At 40.0% G+C, this 26,043-nt stretch overlaps 1 protein-coding gene across 2 annotated transcripts in view; it reads left to right on the forward strand.

Annotated features, from left to right (window-relative positions):
* EIF2B3 (eukaryotic translation initiation factor 2B subunit gamma) overlaps positions 1 to 26,043 on the forward strand; it is a 98,831-nt gene that overhangs the window by 46,386 nt on the left and 26,402 nt on the right. The window contains exons 5-7 of one of the 2 annotated variants that reach the window (XM_002193632.6): positions 3,952 to 4,041; positions 22,199 to 22,329; positions 22,991 to 23,184. In XM_002193632.6, coding sequence (XP_002193668.2) covers positions 3,952 to 4,041; positions 22,199 to 22,329; positions 22,991 to 23,184 — 415 coding nt within the window. The remainder of the gene's footprint in view (positions 1 to 3,951; positions 4,042 to 22,198; positions 22,330 to 22,990; positions 23,185 to 26,043) is intronic. The other variant, XM_030278875.4, reaches the window with a different exon arrangement.

Here is a 26,043-nt window from a genome sequence, read left to right on the forward strand (position 1 = left end):
CCCATGCTTAGTAGAGAGGCTTTTTGGCTTTAAGCATTGTGTGTGCTCCCTTCAGATTTATGATTTTGACCTCAGCCTGGCATTATCACACTGTCAGTGGGAGTATGGAGCTGGTTGGAACCTCCAGCTCTTGGTAGTAATCTCTCTTAATTAGTTTGCAGTTGAAACAATTGTCCGACTTCTTGCCTTTAAACAAGGGAAGTTTGCTCTATCAGTGGTTGATTTCCCTGAGGGAGGAAATCCTGAGGGGGGTTATCAGAGAAAGAAAGGCTCTGAGCTCCACTTTCAAAGCAATGCCATGTATGAAGCATGCATCAATCCTGTTAGTACTGCTTATTATTTCACAATGGCGTGTCAGGAATTACAGGCACAGACTTTTCTAAGGACTCTTGCAGACCTTTATGCATTCTCATCCTGAGTCAGGATTTTGTGGAATTATGTGCTAATAAAAGCTAATTTTACACATTGAAATTGCTCTTTTAATCTTTCCCTGACTTCTCCACAGATCTTTCCTAGCCTTCTAATTGTCAACTTTCTGCCAGGGAGCCCTCCATGCCTCATCATTAGGACTAAAATCTGCCATCAGTTAACACACAGAGCTTATAACTGGGAGCAGCCCCCTCCCTTGCATGGTAGCACAGACAGTAATAGACACTATAGTGGCAGCACCAAAGGGAGTTTTACTGTGTATTTTAATGACTTGTGCTTGATTACATTTGCTAGATTGAACTGAAGTTCATTTAGTAATTGGTATGATTCTTACAGGGTACGCATTTGACATTCCTCCCTCATTAAAGAGCTTCAACAATGGCTGTTGCAACTTTCATCTCAAGGGTGACCCTCTCAGATACATTTCCAGTCTTTTTCTTTTGATAAACCACCCAACCCGTCATTCATTAACACTTAACCATCTGCAGCCAGCCCCTCCTAGTACCTTCTCTCTGGCTTTGATGATATAATTAAAAGCCTTCTGTATTATCTCCCTCCAAGCAATAAGTCTAGGTGTGTCAGCTCCTGCATTGTTTGTTATTCGATTCTCTCTGTATCAGCTGTTCTTGCGACGGGCTCATTTTTCATATGTTGTAAAGATTAGCTGATGGAGTGGGAGATCAGAGGCATGAGATGGGAGTGTGGCTCTCGATATTAGTAACCAGACGCTCATTGGAAATGGTGATGGGGCTTGCCGTTATCTGTTAGATTATTTGGCTCCTTTGCTTCTACCTGAAGATAAACTGGTTTAAGCACTAGTCAATGAAAATGAGCATCATCTTTAGTGTCTTGTTATGATAGAGTGCTCTTATCAGTCTGGTTTCATGTGGCTATTCTCTTCTTGAGCCTGGTTTACAGAAATCACAGCTTTGTTTATGTATGTGCCCAAACTTGCCTGTTTGACCTTTGAAGCTGTGATTATAATATTAATCTGTGGGACTATTCTGTTGCAAATCTCTTAGGTGGTCTGTATTTTGGAGGATTTCATTGCGGGACCTCCCTCTTGTCCAGCATGATGTTCCATTATTGTTAGTATATTCTACATTGAAAGCTAACTCAGACTGGTGTTTCAGTACATCTTGTCTGGCTGCTTTTTGTGGGGTTTTTTTGTGTGTGATGGAGGAGCTGGGATAGCACCATGCTACTATTTGTCCACTTCCACTGATTTTCTATTACTTTATAACAAAGTTGCCTAGCTACAGTAAAACTTGGTACAATGCTTGCATGCAGAGACAAACTTCAGTCCCCAAATCCTCAGTGTCCTGTGGTGTAGCTAAATAGCATTATTCCAGTTTGCAGGTGGGGAGACTGCATGTGTCAGAGCCACACAGACACTGGCGACAGAACCAGCATTTACTGAGGAATTCCTGTTTTACACCATTGCTTGATGCCTAGCCCTTGTAGCCTTCCTCTGCCTGGTGTTTAATGGGGAGTGTATGAAAGATCTTGAATAGGAAGAGAAAAAAACTGGCATCCTGGCACTAAAGAAATTTTGTCTTGTTTGTCATCTTCAGGTTAAGAATTGGATTTTGTCCTCCCATTTTTGCCTCTCCTTCCTATGTTCCATCTGTTTTTATATTTTTGCATGTTTATGGCCTGTTCCATTGATTTGTTTGGTTTCCCAGTAAATGACTATATTTATTACATAAATACAAAGGAACCCTTCTCAGAGAAGATAGGAAATTTCTCCCTCTCATACATACACAAAATGTGGAAACCATTCTCAGGATGCAGAGGAGGAGGGAATCTGCTGACTTCCAACTGCAAGATCTTATTAAAATTAGTGGATTCCCTATCCTCTTTGCATAAGGAACATTGCTATTTGGGCTGCCTTCCACAGCAACATCTGGGCCACTGATAACATCAGTACTGGAGCATTGCTAGGTGAGCTCATGTTTTGTTAATGAAGTAATCCACTGAAAGTGCATATATCATTTTCTAGTACCACATACTTCACTGCAAAGTGTTGTACTACTATTATTGGAGCTTTCCTTTTGGAAATGAGACTTAAAGAATTCTGTTATAGTCAAAAATATGCGTAGCTTGAATGGCATGCTTGAGAAATGCCACATAAGTTATGAAATGTTAACACTTAAATAGTTTGGTAGTTCAAGGCATTAATTGAGAAATGCACTAAAAAATGCCTTACTAGTACACCTGATGTTCTTGGTAGCTTTGGTGTTACTAAATATTTGGTGTGGTAGTATTGGTTTAGTGTTTATATTTATATGCATGCCCAATTTGTGAGTGATCCTTCTGCTGAGCTGACTACATAATAAAAGTGATCACGATCACAAACATCTGACTTTAGCATTTTCTGGAATAAGCAAATCAAGTTGGATAGAGTACACTGATAAAATATGTTCATTCAAACTTAATTGTTAAATCCACACATAAAAGAAAGCAAAATAAAAACAGAGACAATTTCAGGTGTGGATTGAAATTTCTCTCCTTAATAGCCCCTGACTGTGAGTGCAGTTATGGACGGCTTGAACAGCTCAGCGTAGTCCCTGAGTGTTGTTGTATTTTGTCTTTTTTAATCTGCAGGCTAAATATTCTTGTGGCTTTTCTGTTCTGAAAACTAGTGGCAAATGTTCAGGCAACCAGAATGCACTCAAATGGGGCCACAGATTTGTGGAAGGGAAAGTAATATTGGCCTAAAATATCTAACTGGTTTGAAACAGGTTCCAAAAAGGGTTTCCATTATTCAAGAACAGAGAAATCATAAAGAGAAGCAATAGGAGTAGTCAATTAGTCTTTATGGTTTAAACTTTGTTCTTAAAATTTTGAAGCTACCAGAGATTCCTGAGGTTCTGAAATATTACCCTGAAAGCCTGACACCACTCTGAAAGCAAAGACTTCCCTGTTTGACTTATGATGAGTGGGAGTTTTACTGATATTTCCCACCTTACTGGGCTGGATAGCCAGATGCTTTGTAATTGAGCTGTGACAATCATTAGTGTAGGAAAGGTGAGCAGACCCCATCTCCTTCCCCTCTTCCCCTCCAGGAAGTGTTGGAGAAAATACAGTAGTGTTGTTGTGTTTGCTAGCAGAACATGCCCAGCCTTGCATATATATTAAGGCAGGCACTTAGCCAGAAGCTTTGAATTATTGTACCCTGACATTACCCACTGTAACTTTTAGCACTCTGGGCCCATTACTTTGGCTTCCTGCCCAGTAATGTGCAATTTCCACTTACATGAGAAGATGTAGCAGGAGTAATGACTCCTTGGAGGAGGTGTTTTCTTTTGCAGCAAATCAGCCCAGGGCCAGCAGGTGTAAGTTTATAGACACAGCCCAATAATGGCAGCCTGAGCTCTTCTGTTCCAGCAGTCCAACGGTACCTGGAAAGGAACAGACCTCTGCCCACTTGTCACTATCCCCTGACCTTATTGCAAAGTCAAGTTCTTGTAAACAGCCATGCAAAATCTCCATGATTTTCCCATTTTTGTTCTTTTCCAGGCACCCCAGAATGCACATCAGAACAGGGCTAATGGATGCCCATCTCTACTGTCTGAAGAAATATGTGGTAGACTTTCTGGTAGAAAACAGGTAAGAAACCAAGCAACACACGAGGTAGTAGCAGGCATTTGCATTGACATATGGTTTACACCAGAGCTTTTAAAGGAATTTTTTTTTCCCATTAAATTAGCTAGCATAAAATATAAATATAAAAGAGACCAATTTTCAAAATATTTTAACTATACTAAAAGAAATGCCAAGCATTATGTCTGAGTGTCTTATTAGGATCTTTTTGAAAAAACAAAACAAAAACCCCAGTATAAGTGAACACTAACATTTTTGTCTCTTTTATGCATCCTTCTTTTTCTAATGTATCTGTTCTTTTTGGCTGCTCATTTTACCAGGGCTTCCCTATTGTTAGGCTTGTGAATACATTTCTGACCTTTGATTTCCCCCACCACAGTCTGTTTTGGTCTTTGCAATCACCTTCCCTCTGCCCCTTCACATCCACCACCACTGCAGGTGGGCTATCTCTGTAGCATCCTATGTTTTAGCTTGTGATATTCCTCTGTCAAAACTCTGAGACCACCCACTGAGAGTAAGAAAAACATCCATTTATGGAAGTGGAGAAGGATCTTAGCTATAATATTTCATGAAACAGACAAAAAAAAACCCTGTTTGTCTTTTAAAAACAAACAAATGAACACTCCCCCTCACAGTAAGTAGTTCAGTTTTGGAATTATGTCCTGTTCCTAGACTTTTTATAGCCCTCTCATGCCCATTACATATACTGAGTGCTCACTGAGTTCTCAAGAGTTTTTCTACCCTTTTAAGTAAGATAAAAGATACAGAGGCTAAGTGTTGTGTTCATAGTACATTTTCTTAGCAGATAAACTGACATGTGAAAAAACATTGAGGGTGGGAAATTTATGTTAGTCTCAACCATATACAAATCTGGTGATACAGCTGGATACATGCTTGAAGGAGCTCTTCCAGAGTAAGGGTCTGTGAGCAAGTTAAAATTAAGTGGAAAATCTGTGTTAACCCTGAGGGCAGTTTCTTACCACACATAAGAATAAGGCTTATCCAACACTTTGGTCCACGGGGGCATTGTACAAGTTATTTTAGTTCCCACTTGTGTACAGAACCATGTGAAAGGTGAGAAAGTTTCAGGAGCAGCAGGAATAAACCTGGAATAAACCATTTATTTAGTGTATTTTAGAAAGTTGATGAGGGTTTGGAATTCTCATGCTTCCTGTGGTAGCATGAAGCAGTGTTTACACCTTTCTTTTGTCATAGTACAGCATGTAAGACTCATTTCTTGAAACTCTAGCACCTAGTTATGCTGAGATTAAACATTTCTGGAATATTAGACGTTTCACACATTCAGTTATTTTTCCCTGGTATTTCATTGGGTTTTGAATTTAGATCTGTGGGATAAGGATGATCTTTGTCAGATCTGTCACTCAGAGAGGCTTCTAGGTGTAAGTAGCGGTAACTTCATATTTCAATTTTTTTTCTGCTATTTCAGTGGAAACTGGTGAGATCTTTGACTTTGTCAGTCAGGATTTGACCTTGTGTTAACCAAAGCCAGTAGAGTAAAACTCTTCTAGTTGCCCCCAGATCCCCATAGAACAAGCCTACTGACTTTTTGCAAATATGATAGACCAGGGATTTTTTGGTTGTTTTCTATAGCGAGGTTATTCTGTCTTCACTATTTTTTGAAGTTGTGCTGCTTTTCTGTGACACTTCCATGACAAACAGATCATTACAGCAACTAGACAGTGTTTCTTAAGACGTGATAGCAACATCTGGCTTACTGATGGTAGATGGCTGCTTCATTCTCTTTATTACACAAATGCTGCTTATTCAGTCAATTGAGAGAGTCAATTGCAAGTAATGTGCTTAACTGGCAAATCTGGGGAATGGGACTTTTGCCATGAGGAATAACTTCAGCTTTCAGACTTCTGGCACTGGTGGGCATTTGCAGCTTGTTTTTCTTCTCTGAGGAAGGGGAGGACAGTGCATACCCAAAGATCTTTCCATGTTTGGCAGCAATATGCCAAGACCTTTGAAAGACTCCGGGATTTTTTTTTTTTTTTGCCTCAGAAGTACTAACATCTACATAATTGTTTGGGTTTAAGGATTCTTTTTAATACTTTGGTTTTTAGGCTAGAAAGAACCTACAGTAAGATTTTGCCTCTCTGCAATTCTGCACCAGGACTGGAGAAGCTCAGATGCCTTGTTTAAGTTGTGTGTGTTTAAAACTAACAGCAGGGACTGAAGGGAACAGTGAAGCTCTTGTACAGTGCCAGGAAGTACTGACACAGTGTACTTCCTCAATATTACAATATTTACATTGTGTTAATATTTTAACAGCGGGGTTTGATGGCAGGCAGAACACCTTTTTTCATTGTTTGTAACTCGGTGAAGCATTTACATTTTTTCAAATGTTTTTTTTGACATACAAAAGTTGAAAAGATGTTGCCCAGCAGTAAAAAATTCAGTTGCTACAACTGGCTTTTGTAGGGGAAAATTATGATTACTTCCAGGTTGGAGCATTACATGAAAATTAATGTGGTTATCTGTATGGGATCTGTTTCTTCTTCAGTGAGTCCCAGCTTAGCTGCAAAGATATGGAAAGAACAAGCTCTGCCTGGGTGAATCTAACTTGTTTGTAGTTGTACCTGTAAAAAGTCACGAGCAACTAATATGAAAACAGGAGAAAAACTCATGAAATGGCTAAACCTTGGTTGTGTCTAACTATATAAATCTTGCTTTAGGATTTGCAACAACTTTGTTGAGTGGCAACTTTGGAAAAAGGCTGAATATTCAGCTCCAAGATGAAGTCATGATAGCAAGGGCTTTTTCATTAGCTTTATCACCATCTTGCTTTGTGGTACGAGTCAGATTCTTTGATTTTTCTATGTACTTGTTTCCTCTTCTAAGTGGGATTGTTTGGAAAATAATCAGTATTTGTTTGGCAGCAGTGAGATTCTATGATGAGGGATGTTAGGAGAGGTCAAAATACTGTTTGGTAGCCTGTAACTCAGTTTGTAGTCCTTTAATATATTTTTATGAACTATTTTAAAAGGCCTGAATTTATGATTATCCTGCCTGAAGTTTTATTGCACTATAGCAAATCAAATTCTTGAGTTTTAAAAGGCAGAACTTGCTAGTGCCTTTGAATAAAAATCAGAGGAAATATTCTGTTTATTAGAACACCCTCAAATATGTATGTCCAGACAAAAATAAAAATTACTATGCCCCTAATGTAATTTAAACCTGGGGAATTTATTTTTCAGGAATGAAACTGCTTTTTCTTTCCTCTCCTAGGAGGAAAGAATGCATTTTGGCAGTTAAATTTCCCATCTATCACTCATCCCCTAGTTCAGCACTGGATCCTAGTGAAATCAAGTGTGCAAGGGTCCTACCCTGTCTAAATCTACCAAGCTCAAATGCTCGTGGTTCCATGCTGGCTTGGGCAATAGCTGAAGAAATTCTTGCCCGTAGCAGTTTGTTTCCTACAGCTGGAATATGTTCCTTCTCTTTTCTGCTTCACCAGGGTAGGTTGATTTAAAAAGTGCTCTTTAATCATCTGCAGTGCTCTGGCAGCCTCTGCAGAGGGGTGCCAGTACGGGATTGGGAGCTCTGCCCTCAGATAACGTCTCCATCCCTGCATCTGCAGTGGAGACCCAATCACTGGTGGCTTTTGGGTCTGTCCTCATGAGATTCACAAGAGGTTACAGACCATACCCTGCTGCCAGCTGGATTTATCCTGTCTGAACAGGAACTATGGCCTCAATGTGAAGCAGCTCTTGTTTTCAGAGCTGAAAATTCAGTTCAGGGCTGAATTTTCTGCTGGTGGTACCTGGCTCTAGGGTTTATTTCAGCAAAGGCCTTTGATTCTTCACCAGGTTCCTTTCTTCATCAGTGAAATTAGAGTTACTGAGGTTGGTCTTGGTGGAGAGTGTAGGGTTGTACCACACTTCCACATGGGAGGGAAGTCAGTTAAAAATGTGAGCTCTTTGTATTCAGGTGAGAGCTTTCCTCAGTGTTTCCTCTCTCAGAGCAAAGCCAGCCTGTGGCTCTCGTAGCTGCCACACTTTGTGGCGTGGGAAGCCAGGCAAGCAGAGGCCGTGCATGCTGCTGGAGCTGCTCTGCCAGCACAGGGCAGGGACAGTTGAAGGTGAACACCTGCAGCACACGAGGAACTGCACAATATTGTTTTTCTTAAAGCAATCATTCCACGCACCGAGCCAGCAGCGAGACAGAAGCAGAGGCTGTAGCTGGCTGGGGGCACGGCTCCACCCCACAGCTGGCGGGCCTCACACCCCTGGGGCCTGGAGTGGCAGCCAGCACAGTAGCCAGTCCCTTTTTTGGCACTCTCCTGAGTGCTAGGTTGGAATCCTGCCTCGCTGCTGCATTCGGAGCAGATGGAAGAAGAGAGTCCTTATTCCCTTTCCCCCATGAACTTCACGTCTAGCAGAGGGCAGGATGTGGGCCTGTGCCGTGTGGCCCTGTGTGTTGCACAGGCATGTGGTGGTATTTCTTTGCTGTGTGCTGACAGTTGGCTTGCTAAAAGCTGCTGCCAGGCGAAACGTGATCAAAGGGAAGTTGCATGGTAGCTTGTGTTCTGTTTTTCCTGAATATTTCTAAAGCTTTGGCCTGGTGAAGTAAGATACATAATTGAGAGGAGAGCAGAGGGGAGATACTTTCCTTGTAAAGTTTTAACATGGAAAATTCAAACTTGCTTTGGAAATTTAAGTCTTGAAGATATGTCTCTACGTATCCTGTGAACATGCTTAAGAACATATGTAATATGCATTTATAATACATGTGTACATGAATGGCATTGTGCCCAAAGTCTGTTGTGCAGGTACAGATGGCAGCATTTGTTATATTTGTTAGAATTTTACCATACTCACAGGTGAAACCTGTAGGCATATGGGGACTGCTGTTCTCATCACTAATTGAGGTAGACCACAAAGTCCAAAGCCAGATCAAGGCTGCCTAAAGCAAAGCAATATGTGGTCCTAATCAGTAAGGTCCCCAAAATAATTTTTCCTAAATTTCATTAGTGCAGAGCTTGTCAGGAACATACTAATCAAACCTTAGTTACAAGTTGAGTGTACAAAAAGCCACATTTAAAAATACTAACTTTGTAGCACTTGGCACTTGCCAGTTAATAAGTGCCACAGCTGAGGCTCCCTTTGCAACTTTTTGCTTTTATTTTTCCCCACATATTATGGAACAGCCTCAGTTATATGACTTTGTACCTTGTTTGGGGATTTTTTTCTCTGTCTGTGACCACAGCTTCATTTATTGCCTGAAATGTTTACTGAAGGAGACACTGTTCAGTGTTGTACATATCTTCTGTAGTTCAGGTGAAGGGCACCAGTCTTCATTCCTATTTAAACTATGTTCTGAAGATAAGTGAAATACTTTGTTTTGGAAAGGTAAAAGTAAATACGTTCCTCTTGGTGCTCATCACTGATTGGGTAATGCCCATTAACTCTGATCAATACATCTATTAGTGAAGCATGGTTTTCCCCTTCTGAAAGTGGGAAACCAGGATACACAAGAGTTGAGGTTTGAATCAGCTTTGTCTTAAGTATGCCAGTTTTCAATTATTAATGTTATACAGGAAGCTTGTAATGTTGAAAAAGTTTTCCATTGATGATAGCTGTTGCAGGGTGATAATCATTGGCAACCTGCAGAAATTAGATTTATGTTGTGCATTTGACACCATCCATAAAGTCTTCTGACAGGAGGGAATTACAAAAAAAAAAAAAAAAGTAAAAATCAGTTCTTCAGGCATCATTCATTTGTCTTACATCTTAGCAGCTCTTTTTCCTCTTGCAGCCCTCTGCCTTGTACATTTAACACAGATGTTCTAACAAATGAGGCATTCTTCTGCCTCATTACACAAAGGTGATCCATCCCCAGGGCATAGTCCATCTTTGCACTTGGTGAAGAAGAGATTGAGACTGGCAAGAGAGGAAGAGTAGGTGTGTTTTTAAGGGTTGTATCATAATGTGAACACACAAGGTCTTAATTGAATTATAAGCAACGTGCTTCTAGCTTTTCTTAATTTGAGTGCCCAAACTGTTACCATGATATTCTTTAAGTGTGTATATATATATATATATATATATATTTATGTATGTATGTATTAATTCACTTCTAGAATTGATCAGTGAGTCTACTGTGACTCTTGCTAACGGAGTAGCTGTTACCAGCATAGATTTATCACCTTTCAGGTCAGCCACCAGAAAGAGATAGGATGCTCTAAACTTAAGAATATCCATGTCATCATTTATAATCTTGGCCTGGAGCACACTGTGTTTCTATGTGGAACAGTGCACAAGTACTTCAATTGCCTTGCAGAAAAGAGAGAATGGAGCATGCCCAAGGTAGAAATACTTCTACCTTTTAGAAGTAAAAAACCCAAACCAAATGGGTCTCTCCCAAGCATCTGCAAACAGTGTTTTTTCAGACTTAACCTGGTGTAGTATGGGCACTTTTCCTGTTTACAAAAGTAATGCCCAGACGAAAAGACAACCCTGTGCTGTGCCAAATTCCAAGCATGGAAGTGCAAGAGCTTTTCAGCACAGCAGATGAAATATTTTTAACATGATCAAAACAAAGGGGTTTTTCCATAATTTTGTTCTTGGAAATAGCTGACATATTTTTGATGATGCTATCCAAAAAAGAATCAGCTTGAGGGAAACACCTGGCATTGGTAATTTCAGCCAAAACAGTTACACTTTGGCAAAGTTTACAAACATATGAAAACAGAAACTTAACTTAGGAAATTCTGGGCAATTTTTCTTCAGGCACCCTAGTTGCACTACCTCTGAATTTTGATCATTTCAGATTTGGTGGAGGCGGATGCCACTGTGTGTTTGTTCAGATGTTCTGGGTTCTCTGTTCTCCACCTGAGTGTCACATGCATTTTGTGACATAAGATCATCAGACTTCATTTCTAAAGACTGTGTAGACATATGTAAAACAAAATTGACAACACACATATTCCTCTTATATAGTAGGACATTTCACTTACTTGTATGGTATCCTTCCCCCTTTTTCCTCACCCTTCTTCCTCCTAAAACCACATAAAATTTTATTGTGTTTAGTAATGTGTTTTGCAAATCACCATTTTGTCCAGAATCTTCTCCTTCTGAAGTTTTAGATGTAGAAAAAGCCCCAGTTTCCCAGGTACAGTCACCTGGGAAGTGGGCAGCTCTTCCTGTGGCCAGAAGGATCAGTTGTGGTACTGGAGAGGCAAGAACTTTAAACAGCAGCACTCTGCTCACATCAAAAGGTCTGAGTTAGCCTTATCCTGGAAATGCTGAGTGCTAACATCTTGCCTGCCACCAGGGAATTCTACTTTCCCTGGGGAGCCCTCCTCTCAGGGTGCACTCTGTAAGAGTCTGAGCTGTAGCTAAGAAAACAAATCAGCTTTCTGCAGTTCTTCCAGCGCTGGAGAGCTGCCTGCCAGAATTTGCCAGTAGAGAAACTCTTTTCTGAACTGAGCAAATTTGCAGTAAACTTTATAGCCAAAGTCAGTATGATTTGTTTACAAAGTTAAACACTGGGGTTTGGGTTGGTATTTTTTTTTTTTTACTGCTGAAATAAATAAGAGCAAATTGTGTGAGGTCATAGTGCTCTGCCTTTCCAAACTGCTTCAGCTGCAATCCCAGAGCACACTTCTCTGCTGAGCTCCCCTCTGCTGGGTCCGGAGAGTGTCTGCTGGGCCAGCACCAAGAGGGGAGAGGAAGGCTTGCTGTCTCAGTGTTGTGTTGGGAGATCTGTGGCCATGGAAAGAGCTGCAGCAGAGCCACCCTTCTCCTCCCTTGGTAAAGGGCAGGGCAGTGTGGGATCTTTGGAAACTTGAGGTACAAGGGACTGTCTCTGGAGCTCCTGCTTGGATGGCTGTGTGCTGTGCTGTACACAAAGGCCCCTGCAGGTTTATATTAAGGTGCTGCCCAGACTAAACCAGTGCATTTTTTCTTTTTCCCCTCTAAATGCCTTTTTATCATTCAGGCTGTCACCTGTGTTTCCTGGCAAGGGCTGCTGGCTGGGGGAGGTCTGGCAGAACTGAACACCCAGCTTTGGTGGTCTTTGTGTGGCTGCCTGAAAGATGGCTTAAAACAGAACCTGCTCTGTGAATACCTGCAAGTTAACATGTGTCAGCCGTGTGGCTGGAAGGTTTCTCTTTGCTGTTAAGAGAGATTTTATAATGAATACTTTCCTTGTGATTAAAATGGATAAATAAACAAATAGCTCCTACAGGAAGTATACTGTGTGAAGTCAGAGCAAATAGATTGTAGCTTTTCAAACAAGGAATAGAAAAAGGGAGAAAAACACCCCACAATCAATCCAACCTAGGCTCCTCCTTAGTGCATTTGATCTATTACAATGTGAAATGGCAATTCATCTTCCCCATTTCCTTTCCTTGTCAAACATATCCAGCTGTTGGAGCTTTCCCTGCTCCTTACTAGAAATGCCAGGATTTAAAAATTGTTGATGTCCTCATCCTCCAGGGTATTATTACTGCTATCGTCTTTCCATGGTTCCAATCAAGCTTACTCCTGAAACCTCAAGGGGAAAAGCCCTAATGATCCAAACTAGATTTAAACACATTGTGATTTTCAGCAAATGCCTTCTGTAAGAAATACAGTTCCTTTTCCTGTTGGCAGACTACCTGGGAGTAGACATATCTTTGGATATGCTGAATTGGAGCTAATGAACTTCATCAATAACTGCAAACCTTTTTGTGGGGCCATGATACTCCATTGTGGCCACATGCCTGACATATCAAAGCATGCTTGGTCACAGCGCAGTATTCTATGCACCTAAGCCGCTCCTAATGCAAATTTCAAAGGTAAATATTAAAATGTATTAATTTTGTTATCTTACTGTAACTTAGAGCATCATATTATGACCCTTTGGATTCTGTAAAAAAAGTGAATCTAGGAAGGGCATGAAAGATATAATTCAATTATAGAATCATAGAAATACTTAGACTGGGGAGGAATGTCTAGCAGGATCTAGTCCAGCCTCCTGCTCAAGTCTAACTCTTGTGTTGCTCAGGGCTTTTTCTGCAGTTTAGTTTTGAAAATCTCTAAAGTTGGAAACTGGGCCTTGTCCCAGGACTGTACCACTCACTGAAAAGTTATTTTCTTTATGTCCCAACTGGAATTTCCCTTGTTGCAGCTTGCATCTGTTGCCTCTTGCTCTCTCACTGTACACTTCTCGGAAAACTCTGTCTGTCATCTGTATCACTTCTGTATGACTTGTGGTAGTGGAAAACCATAATCAGATTCCCCCGCAGCCCTCTGTTCTCCAGGCTGAACAAACCCAGCTCCCCCAGCTTCTCCTCCTGTGTCATGTGCTCTTGGTCCTCTTGGTGGCCCCAGCTGGGCTCGTTCTGATCTGATAATAAACATTAAAAATGGTTAGCTATTTTTCCACTGTTTGATGCAGTTTCAGTTTCCTTGGGTAACCTTCAGTCAAGTTGATTTTTGTCTTCACACGAGATGTGATTTCGGAGTCGAGAAGTAATTAGTTTACCCATCTTTGTGTGCTTTTTTCCCATATATCTTTTTCTTCTTAAATCATTGCAACTTGAGCAGTATCACTCTAAACACTCCTTTATCAATGCAGTACATTTCGTGTACCCAGCACTACATGCATGTAAGATAATACTTCGGGCAAAGTTATTATCTTGCTTTGCTGGGTATCTCCTCGTGAGGATAGCACAATCCTTATGCTATGATACCATATATATGTCTCTTGCAGTGAAAAATATAATTCCCTTGTATTCTTCATTCAGATGGTATGAATGTACTATTTTCAAGATAATGTTTTATTTTCTGTCCCTCTCTGTTTTGCTTCTAAATCTCTCTTCTTTCACAACACCTCAGTCACTAATACATCCTTTTGAAGTGCTGAGCCCCTTTTTACTAACAGGTTGAATTTTGGGTAAAGAGAGAAAACAATTATTGTCTTCCTAATATTTCACTTTTCTTATAGTTTGTTTTTTTTTTTTCTAGGTGTTAGTTCAATGTTAAATTTCACTGTGCCTTAGCAAGACAAGTGAAACATGAATAATCATAAATAAGTCTGTAACACTGTCACTGACTTTATTATTACATTGCATTATTGTTGTGGGAGACTTCTAACTTCCTGCCTATAGATGGGACAGTAACTGCTACCAGTGATACATACATGAATAGAGTAGCTAAGAAGCGTCTTCCTTAAGTTAGTGATGGTACTCTGAGTTCCATTTTGAATGTGATAAGGAGCCTAGAGCATGAGGTAAGGGTTGATCATAGAACAGTCTTGAATCAAAGAGGAGCAACTGAATTTCTTTACTTAAAGTGAAAAAATTTTTAAAAAAGAGTATAACATTTTAAATAGTCTATGGGAAATGCTGAATGCTGTCTAGTTAAGCTACTGGTTTTGAAGAAGTCCAAGAGCTGAATGGAGACAAGGAGTGGTATTTCCCCTAAATCAAAGATGCAGAGAGGAACTGTAGCTCCCACAGCATTTTACACCAAACTTTAATGGATTAATACCACCTGGAAAGAACATTATGCATAAAAGCTGTCTCATGAAAAAGAGGAGATGGGATTCATTGGCCAAAAAGCTTTCAAAGTTCCTCAAGAAAGGATAAAGTGAAGACAAAAAAAAGTTTAGTTTTATCACAGACAGAAGATCATATTGCAAACACCATAGTAAAAAGAACAGAAGAGTTGTCCTACAGGGAGGGGTGGAACAAGGATTAGCAATCCATATGGAGTTAAGGTAGAGTGCTGGGGAGAAGGGTATAGAAATGGTACTTGTATAGGTGGAAGCAGGATTGAATTACAACATACAGTTTATTTCCCAGAGTGCTGAAAGAAATTAGTCAAACTGAAGATAGGTCAGTTTGATTGCAGACCACCAAACACAGTATCTTCATGGAGAAAGAGCAAAGTCATGTGGGCATCTCCAGTGCCTGTAATGCAATACCAGTGGAGTGGCATGGAAGAGATTGCCCATGTGAAGCTACAGCTGTGTCTGCATTTTCTGACACTTAACATTTTATACAAGTCTGAAGTGTTTAAATCTATTTATCTAAATGCATAATTATGCACCTAAAGTTTACATAACTCATCGGTTTATGGACACACATCAGCTTTATCAAATGCATCATATACGTGTGTTTGTTTAGGCAAATTGTCAGAATGCCTGTTTCTTTTTCAGAAAAGGAGCCTAATTTCAAAAGCACTTAGAAAAAAGTTGTAACTCAGACACAGATGGCTGCAAAGGCGGAGGTGGGAGAGAAACGGGAAAGATGAGTTCTGGCAAGGAATCACATTTGTTGCAGGTGCGCTTGTTTTAGAAGAATGGGATGCTGTCTGGGAATGAATGAGATCCATTCCTCAGCAGTGTGTACAACCTGCCAAACACCCTGGGTGGCCTCCGACGGCCTCAGAGACTTTTGGTCAGAGAGAAGTTCTAAAAATGTCTAAACTTGCTGGCATTCCTGTGCAAAAGCTGTGTTAGTTGGGAGCTGTGGGGTGTTGCTGGCTGTTTGGCAAGTGGGCAGAGTTAAGGTTACTTAGATGACCTGAGCTGAGTGTGCACACGCTTTCAAAGGATTTGAGTATGTAATTGAGGAGTTTTAATTTCTGTGGTCAATTTTTCAGAAAGCTGCCTTGTTTCCCAAAGGGCTTTTTGGCAGAAGTGGAAGTTAGATCCCTGCTCCTTTAACTCCATCCAGACTTGGTGGAACTTGAGAACAGCTTTTATGTGGTTTACATCCATACCATCCCTTTCATACTTTGATCTGGTTCCTCTCCATGTTATGGTATCTGTGACTGTCACTTGCTTGTCTTCTGCTTTCCCTCCATCATCCGGAATGTGGAGTTTTGGTGGTGATTCTGCAGTTTTGGGAAGTCATTCATAAACTTGAGCCTGCAAAGCTGTGCAGTTTTACTGGCTTGCTGTGTAATGGCTTTTGAATGAGTCATGCACGTTCTTGTGAGCTTTGGGAGTATGTTGCTGTCAGGCTTTAAGGTTTTAGTTAGAAAATAGTGTGGAAAGACAAATGAAGCACAAATGCAGTCATGTGGAATTACCTTTTAGTAGAACATTTCTCGAAGTTTCCTTGTCTTCTCCCTAGGCTTTTAGCTTCAAAAATAAGAGACACTGACAGTTAATATGAAATTATGGCAGGGTGTGAGAAATGAATTTGCTCTTTTTGTGGTCCAAATTTTGAGAGTAGAACAGGGGATATAGAACATAGCAAGATATAAGAGATGTTTAATGCTGTGATGAGTGCTGCAGGGTTTTGAACTAGGCACAATTAATTGCTTGGTAGTTAATTGGCTTGCCTGATTACTTTGGAGTTTTCCTGTATTATAATTGGTCTTGGTTACACCAAACAAAGGCAAAAGGATTATTGCAAGATGTAAGGGCAGAATTAGCCTTCTGCAGAGATGTGGCACACCCTAGAGATTTATCACTTGATTTTTTTCCCCTTTTGTATGTAGTCCTTCTCTGTTTTCTCTGCATTCTTAGCATGTCTCAGAAATTCCAGCATTTTTCGTAATGAATCAGTGAGAAGAAGGGGGAAAGTCCTGTAATTCCTTTTTCCACTGTGCTTGTTAAAACGATGTTGTGGGAAATGGACCCAAACACTGTCTTTTAAGTGGTGTTGAGTCTGAGGCAGGTGGTATTAACTCAGGACTGCATTAACTCTTTTCAAATCTCTTTCCTGTTTCCTTGAGGAAACATGCCTGGTGTATATATGTGGCATGGGCTGTTTGCCTGCCTCTTGCATTGACATTTTAATTTGGTCCATGATATAAATATCATTTCCCTAATCCCCCTTGCCCTGACCCTGTTTTGTCTGTTTTGTCTTTTCTTCAAAGTGAGTTGACTTTTTTTTCTTGAAGGAGGGGGGAGGAGATGGGAATGGTGGCTGGCTGCTCTAGTTTGGAGCATTAAATGCTCAGGGAAAAAATCTCAGAGTAACTGTTGTTTCTTTCTTTGTATTCACATGGAAATTTTTAATCTCCATCAAAGGATCAGGAGAAAATAACGTTGAGATTCAACAAGAGAGCTCCCAGCTTACATGGAATTTTTAAATGTTATTTGGCTTTGTCCTTTAAACGATGAGAACCATGAACTATGTACCTACAGGGTTCAGAATTAACTTTTCTCTTTCTTCCAACACACTGTCATTTTTTTTTTTTCTTCCCTCCCTTTTTCTTAACATCTTTATTGTTCTGTATAAACATGCAACTCCTTTCTGGCCAAAACTGTAAGTTGCCTTAGGATTTGTTTAGTTGTATTTATGTATACATTTCTAACATTAATTATGAGCACCAGTCTGAAATACAGCCTCATGTTCTTTTGATGTGATCTGAAGAATCTCTGTTGAAGGCTGTGGAGCCAAGATCAGAGCCCAACCCAGTGTACGCTTGCATAGCTGTACAAGAGCTAACATTTGCCTATTCAAAAAAAAAAAAAGTATACAAATAGGTATAAAATGGCTAATGATCTGCTTGTTTGTAGTGGGGAATCACAAACACTATCTGCACCTGTAGATGTAGCTGATAGTGCTGACAGTGATAGCAAGGGAAGCCCCCTGCAGCTACCCATGGAGGGTAACAGCAGATTTCACAGGTGGGTGCTGACAGCAACAGTAGATTTCATGCTTCATCACAGATTAATAAAACAGGGAGGATATTAGAATGCTAATACTCATTAATACTATTTTATGGTGTTTAACATTAAACATGGAAAATGAAAATGAATGACAGCCGGTAAATGGAACTGACAGTTGTGTTCAGGGAGTCTGAAGCTGGTGGGAATTAGCTGCAGGAAGCAGAAGCTGTGGATGGTCCTATTCCTGCTGTGGATCAAGCCAAACAGCACCTTCAGTTACCTAGACTTGTGTAAGGCCACCAAAATTTAGATTCAAATAGGGTCTTGTATTATTGTAAAAGATTTTATGAGATTCCTTTCCTTATCATCATTGGTCAGAACCATTATTTTCCATGTCCTATGACAGAGTGGCCAGCAATGCATATATCTAAGAGCAGAAATCACAGCCCGTTAAAGCATAATTGTGAAATCCATTTTTTGTCTTTTTTGAAGGAGACAGTATTAGTTTTTCTCCCCCAAAACTCTTCTTGTGTTTCAGTTGGCTACATTGTTCTTCATTTCTTGCTGAAATTTCAATAAGCTTCATCCCAGAGGCAGTTGCATTTCAGCAACAAGTAAAAGTTGGCCCTCCGTGAGTCATAATGTAATGTAATATAATATAACATACATAGATACAAACCTACTTCTGCCGTGTTTTATTCTGTTTTAAGTTTATTTATGGTTAAAAATTTCTGAAACATTTTGCATAGCTGTGTTTAAATATTAAGCTTATTGACCTAGAGTGTTTTCGCCCAACATTCTTTCACAAGTAAAACCTTTTAATTTAACATGAACCTTATCTGTGCCTTTAATGAGAACACTGGGAATACAGAGAGTGCACAGGAACCAGGGATAAAGGGATTCTAAAGGTGTAATTATGTCTTGCTGATAGTAACAGGTCTTGGTAAAATAACAGTTGTCTGACCAAGTAGCCATTTTTGTCCCTTAATGTTTTAGGTTTAAATAAAATTAACCTTGAATAGTCTAAGTTTATATTGTCTGAGTCTGCAATCCACATAGCTGACTGCAAGTAACTGATGTGTGCTCCAAGCTCTTAGGTACATTTAATATTGAATTTTCCAGGAGGTTCTTTTGATAGCTAAATATTTAATCTTCACTTGAATTCTGACTTTTTTTCTTGCACTTGCACCATGAATTTCAACTGCCCAGTTGTCTTTGTTTCCCCCACTTATGCGCCATCTCTTGCCAGCATCCCCTGTAGCTGTGACCTGCTGCATGAATGGCAGATTCCAAGCAAGAGATGATACTTCTTTTTGCATGCTTAAAATGTGATCAGTATCAACCTCTTTCAAAATTGCTGCCAACTCTTTTTCTCAGGGTACTGGAGCCACATAAGGTGCTTCAGGGATTAGTGTGTCCCCCTCTCTTCATTTACAAGAAAACATCTAATAGCACTCTGCATCTTTGGTGGTTTCATTGGAAACCTACTACTTTCTGTTGAGGTGAAAACAGACAGATAGAACTTAAAAAATCAAAGTTTAGGGAATGAAAAGTCACGAAAAAGGGCCTGTCACTTGGGCTAGATTTTATGAAAACATATTTATTTTGGCAAATGTTTCTCAAAGGCAGGTTCATGTTTATGCTCTCTACCTCTGGAGTTTGCTCTGAGGTGTCAAGAGCATGCTTACTCCACATTGGCTTGCAGTTGGATTTCTGCCAAAATTCTGTGTGCCCTCCTCTCCTCCCACTCACCCCTTTGGTTTCTTTCTCCTGGTTGTAGCAGATTTTTCCTTCTGTGGATATCAGTGCATATTTCATTTTCACTTCTTGGTGCTAACAAAAACAACGAGCTTTAGAAACCAGGGAGCTCCAGTTTTAAAACCTGAAGAGAATAAAAAAAGATGCTTTCTTCAGCTTATACAGTCTTTCATTTATTTCTTCTGAATATAGGCATGTGAAGTTTGGGATTTGACTGTTAGAATTTTAAATACACTAGACCAGAAATCTTTTTAGTTTGTCTTCTTCTGTCACTAGGTTAACAGGCCAGTTGGTTCTTCCAAACTCCTTCTAATTTTTGGGTTTTTTTGATTAAGGGTCTTCAGTCCCTCTGCATTTCCTTTGATTTAAATTCCTTTCCTAGTTCCAGCTGGTTGTTTAGTTTCTCCTGCTTCTGATAGATAATAGTCTCATGCTATCACTTTGTGTATCTTAATTTGCAAGATCTGTTGCAAAAAATTCCCAAATCTTTCTCACAGAGGGCCTTACTGTGTATTTTTACTACTTTCCGAAGGCAAATTCCTTTAATGTTGCATATAAATTGCTTCAACAGCAAGCAGAGGCGAACCTTCCTGGTTTTCCTTTTCCAGTAAGAAGGATGTGTTTCTGAGCCACATCTTATGGATGACCCAGAGATTTGCTCCACCTTTGGCAAAGGAATGTGGCTAGCATTTCAGAAATTGCAGGAAAGCTTCAGGAGTTTGGCCAAGAAAGATTAAACCATCAAAAACCAGGCAAAACTGCAAAACTTTTTCTTTTCCCCTTTCCACTGCTTTCATTTCCTACCGTGTTGTGTTGTCCTCTGCATCAGACTATTTAACACTGCCAAATACTTGGGTATTTTATAGGTAATATATCTTATAAATGCCATAGCCAGCCTCTGAGGGAAACAGAGGATTGTCGGTTTTGGATGCAGTATAAAACCCAAGCAGGAAATCATTGCTGAATGGCACAGCTGCAGGCAAACATTGTGAGCTAGTAAACTGCCCATCTGCACAGCCCCACGTGTGTGGGAGCGCGGAGCCGGCGCGGCCGCGCCGAGCGCGCCTGTAAGTGGTTAGCAGGCAGAAATTCGGTGATTAAGGAATGAAGTGTTTTACTTCGTTGGTTCCTGAAATACAGCTATCTGAAGGTGATTATAATCTTATTTTCAAGTAGGAGGCGATACTAAAGACTAGAGCTTTTCTTTGTTTGTAATAAAACATAAAAGCAACATTTCAGAGGTGGGCTGCAAGACAGAGGAGTGACAAACCCGCACTGAGGACTGAAGAAAAAGTTTGTCAAGAAAAAAACACACTGTATTTGTTCATAGGGCTGAACTGGCAATCACTTCTGAATCTTCCCTTCAAAGCCAGAGACAGGAAAGACTGTTTTGGTCCTTAGCTCTGCTTCACTATCATCGACCTGAAAAGGAGCCTGGGTGGACTTTGAGCTGGTCTTAAAGTTCAAACTGTGTAAGATCCCCCTTTGCTAGAGATTTTGCCAACCACAATAATTTTCACTGTACTCATTCTAGTACTTGCCTTTCGTATTTTAATCTGTTAGTTCCTAGTTTTGCCATCTTCTGTTCTAAACAACTTCTCTTTCTTTGTGGGTTGTTATTTGTTGAGTTCCTCTAGCCAAACTCACTGTGTTAGTTCTCGAATCCTTCCTCTGAAGTTTAGCACTTCCTCTTATATGTGCCAAGTTTGAGTTCATTTTCTGCATGATTTTCCCAAGTACTACTTTAAATAATCCACAATTCAGTAACTAAGTGGAGATTGTTAAAATAATGAAACAACAACAATAAAGCTATTTTAAGACTGCACTCCGACTGTAAAAAGTGTTGATTTGGGTCTTTTCCCCAAATACTTAATTGAAAAATAAAATTTTCTTTTCATAGTCAAAATTAAATATGCAGGGTTATAATCCCATTGTACAATAGACTTTCTACATTGATATGTGTCTTTTGGGAGAGTTTTTTGTTGATTCATTGCAATGTATAAATCAAGAGTAGAAATAATCTAGTAATTGGGACCCTTGTTTAAGGCATAGGTGGTTTGGGAGAAAACCCCTTGTGATTTCCCCAACTCCTAGTATTGAGGTATCAGAATGGATACAATAGCAGTTTTAAATCTGTACAAGGGGAAGATGGGTTTATTGTCAGCTGAAGCCTCTGGAAGCTTTCTGTTCACTTATACCTTTTGTACTGGAGCATCTAAAGAACATGAAAGTCTTGGGACCTAAACTGAAATGTTCTAATTTCTCTTGTTAAAGGACTGAGTCTTTAAAATTTTCTGAATGTGTCATCTGAGCAGGAATTTTGTTAATGCATACTTCATAAAAATTTTAATTTAACAATCTGATATTTTGTATATTTTTGAGCATTTCCATATTTTTATCACAAAGAAAAGGAGCTGTTTGGTTTTCCCTCTGTGGGTGCTTTATTCTCTCTTTTCCAGTCAAATGATGCCCTTTTTAAAGCCACATAAAGTGACTTTAGTTTTTTTCATTACAATGTTGGTATGTTACTTTCTGCATTCCATCTGCACACAAGTATGAATTGTAGGATAATGACATTAAATTATAGTCACTGCTGTTAAAATATAGGGGACTTAGTTCTGAAAATGAAGCTTTTTCCTGATTTTGAATATTTATTTGTATTTTAATGCATTAAGGAAGCAGGTGATTCATGGACATTGTCTTAATATCTTGCCATTTTGATTCATCCTCATGAAGCGTGCAAAATGTATGATGATGTTACACAAAGGAAATGAAGACATAAGTTTTAACATTCACAGATTTCATGTGTCTCTTTCTCCAGGACAATCACATCTCTCCGGAGTGAACTGATTCCACATCTGGTTAGGAAACAGTTTTCTTCTCCGGCATCATTGCAGCAAGGACTAGACAACAAAGAGGAGGACCAAAAGAAAAAAGAGCAAGCATCCCTAGGTCAGTATTGTATCAAAGATTTGGGTTTATGGAAGTTTTAAAGCCCTTATGCTACAGCTGAGTTATGGAGTAGAGTACAGAACTAGCCTGAACCACTATTTTAGAGATTGAGGTTTTTTTTTCTTCAGCAGAGGAAGCTTTTCCTAGGGAATATTCTAGTAGACTTCTTTTTCAAACAGAATTGTGTACTATGTAAATTTTTTTGTCCTCCCTTATTTTGGTGTAAACCATAAGCAAATCAGCTAGTGTCTCTGTATTTTTTTTTTTTTTTGAGAAAAAGTTAGACTCATTTTTGAAAACGTAATTTTAGGAGGGAGTCCCTAAAATTGTGTAGGACAACAGACTAACTCTTAACCACACCGCACTGGGAACTGGACAGGATCTCAGATTCTGGAATTTATTTTTAGCATTTCTGCTGTCTCCTTGTATGACCTTGGGCAAAACATTGCATCTGTCCTGATTCCTTAATTCACACCTGCAGAATAAAAATAAGTACTTACTCACTACGTGTGATAAAATCTGTTAATGATTGCTGAGTATCTAGCCATGGAGATGAGGTGAGGCGAAGATTTCCCTTCACCAACAGTATTTTAATAGTATTCCTCTTCAGAAGGTATTTCATTAAATCCTGTCTAACTTCATGCATGTGTGTGTTCTCCAGACATTTATAGTTTCATAAAGGAAGATAATAGCTTGCTGAAACCTGCTCCAGATAACTCTTGTTGGAATGATCACAGAGGAGATATGAATGAAACTCTCCACGAAGGAAAAGTGCGCTGCTACGTCCATATCATGAAGGAGGGGCTGTGCTACCGAGTGAATACTCTTGGGCTGTACATTGAAGCCAACAGGCAGGTGAGGAAAATACAGAGGTTCCACCTGGAAATACAGCAGTAGCTTACAGGGCATTTCACCCTGCAGCAGTGACTCTCTGTGATACAGCTGAGCAGTGTGTGGGAATTGAACAAGTGCCACGTTGTCCAGGCACCTCACCCTACTGCTTGCTGGATAGGGACATGAGGCCAGGAAACAGTTCTGTCACTGATTTACTCTAGATTTGATTTAGCAGAGAAAACCCTCACCCTACACACTCTTCGGGAGTTTTTTGGGAGCATCAGGACCTACGGCCAAAGAACCACAAAGTGAGGAAAATAAGAATGGAAGTAGCTTTGATAGCTCATTTAATCAATGTCATCCATGTCCTAAAAGCATGCTCAGTTCTGACTGGACTCTTCCTAGCAGATGTTTGTTTGTGATAATAACAAAGATTATTAACAATTTGAAGAAAGATTAAAACTTTTATTTAAATTGCCTAATGATTTCCATTACAAAAGAATTATTTCATGAACAGGTTTTCCTACTGTGGTGCTCCAGGTACACACAGAGGTGAACTCTTGATCTGAGGTAGCATCTGTTGCAGCTTTCACACTACTGAGAATTCATAAAAGAAAAAAATCACAGATGAGAATTAGGGAAATCCTGTGCTACCTAACAAGCTGATGACTAAAAGCTCATAATATCTTTAGGGGGTGGGGATTTGGGTTTTAGGGGTTTTTTGACTACACTGGCTGATGCAATGTACAAGTTCTCTGCACTTTGTTCTGCTAATGATGAACTTCATTGCTATCAGGAATGGCCGGTTTCCTCTAGTTTTGAAAGGGCAGTAAGGAGAGCAGTAAGGAAAGACTCGAGATTTCTTAAGTGGAGTTGGAAAAGGTGATAAAGTTGTATTGGGAATTCTGGAAGTGGTCACTGCTTTGCCATTGCTCTCAGACTGAGTTGATTTCTTTTTGACAACAATGGATTAATTAATGCAAATCAGAATTGCAGAATGGCAGCATGAGTTTACACACTGGAGCTCTTTCTCCTTGATGTTTGTAGAGGAACACAGAAAAAAAGTCATTTGCTTTGTGCTTAGGGAGATGAGGAAGAGAGGCAGCACTGCTGTCAGAAACAGAAAACTTCCCCCAAAATAGGAACAAGTGTGCCCAAAGGGTTAAGGGAGAATACCAATTTCTAAGGGAAGTGTGCGTGTACATTTGGCAGCAGGCACTTCAGTAAAAAGTTATTGAGTTAAGCCAGTCAGACTCCATGTGGGATTTTTTGTGTTGGTTTTTTGTTTTTGGTTGAGTTTTTTTTTAACCTAAATATTCTACATTTTGGTTAGTTCAGGAAATATATTTGCTCCTGGGTGGTACAAAGAATTAGTGTTTTGAAGTCACATTGGGGCCTTCAACGTTGGAAAGGATTTTCTTTGAATTTTGAACTTTTTCAGGATGGTAAAATTTCTAAGGAAACTATGTGGAGGTAAAACATAAAATGGAGCTTAATGAGGAGTTGTGAGAAAGTAGTTCCTTTTTTCAGTGCCACTGCATTTTGTTTCTCTTGCTAATCCTCATAAAAGATGCGCATTTAATTTGATGGGGGGGGTGGGGTTACCTGTTTTGTTGGTCTCTGAGGAAGATTTTGGTTGTTTAGTTTGCTCTTATCTTGGCCTTCATAGACCAAATCCCGATCCCCTTGCTGCAAAGTCGGGACCTATAACTTTGAGGTCCCAAAGGACAGACTCACATAGCAGTAGCAGTCCAGTCCAGTAGCTGTGGGAAGGAATGGCATCCTAACCCATTGCCCTTCTGGTGGGGAAACACTGCTCACATCATTTCACTTCCAGCTGGGTTTCTGGATGCCTGCAGCCTGTGTGTGGGCAGGTGGGTTCAGGAGGGAGTTATCTTCAATAGCAGGAAATAGTTTCTTTGTAAGATGAATTAAATCCAAACACATCTTAAACCTTCCCTTGACCCAGGCACTCCCTCTGACTCCTGCCCCCAGTCTAACCTTTCTTTTCAGAGCAAAATGCTTGAGCTTGTAGCCTTGGTAGGTTACCCCTCAGGCTGCACTAGCAATGACTGATTCTAATAAGGCCTTTGCTCTGGCCGGTAAAATCCTTTATTTCACCACACCACCTTTCCACTGAGGAGGGCGAGAGCCTTTCTTCATTTTTTTCCCTTCCTGCAGATCAACACTGGATAGTAGGAATCTTTCCAACCTATGCTGTAGGTATGCTTTAGTGTGTGTTCCTCTCCTGGATCTTTGTGTCACGTGTTAGGTAACATGTCAGGGCATCTCTTCCCCCAGCCAGCATCATCCAGATGGGTTTGCCTAGGTTGTGGTGTTCTGGTAACCTGGTGGTTTTCTGTAGGGCTTGCACCTTGGACTGAAGGATCCAATCTACTCTTGCTTTTTTAAAAAATAAACAAAATCCAAGTCTAGTGGGAAGGGCCAACTTCAAGATATAAAGAGCTACAGATGTGAAAATGTCTACTGGGGCCAACAGGCAAATTGAAATGATAGCTCAGAAATGTGAACTCCTCTGATCCTGTCTTTTTCAGATCTGTGACACTTGCTTTTTGAGGTTCACTCTTTGGCCATCAGCTCTTGTTATCCCAGCTTTCTAAGGAAATAATTTTACACAACTGTACAGTGTAGCAGTTCCTTAATAGCAGCTTTGGAAATTGCTGGCATCATTCAGCCAAATTTAACAGAGCAATAGAGATCTCAGAGATATGCTTTTCTAAGAGTTTTGTAAAAACAGGTGCTTGGGTAGAGAAAAGGAAGACTTAATGAGTGCTGCTTCCAGCCTTGAGGCAAACTCAGTTGCACCATCACTGTGCTGAGACTTCAGATGACCTCCCAGATGGGTCAGTGAGTGCCCAC

Source organism: Taeniopygia guttata, chromosome 8 (assembly GCF_048771995.1).
Source record: "Taeniopygia guttata chromosome 8, bTaeGut7.mat, whole genome shotgun sequence".
NCBI classification, from domain to species: Eukaryota; Metazoa; Chordata; class Aves; order Passeriformes; family Estrildidae; genus Taeniopygia; species Taeniopygia guttata.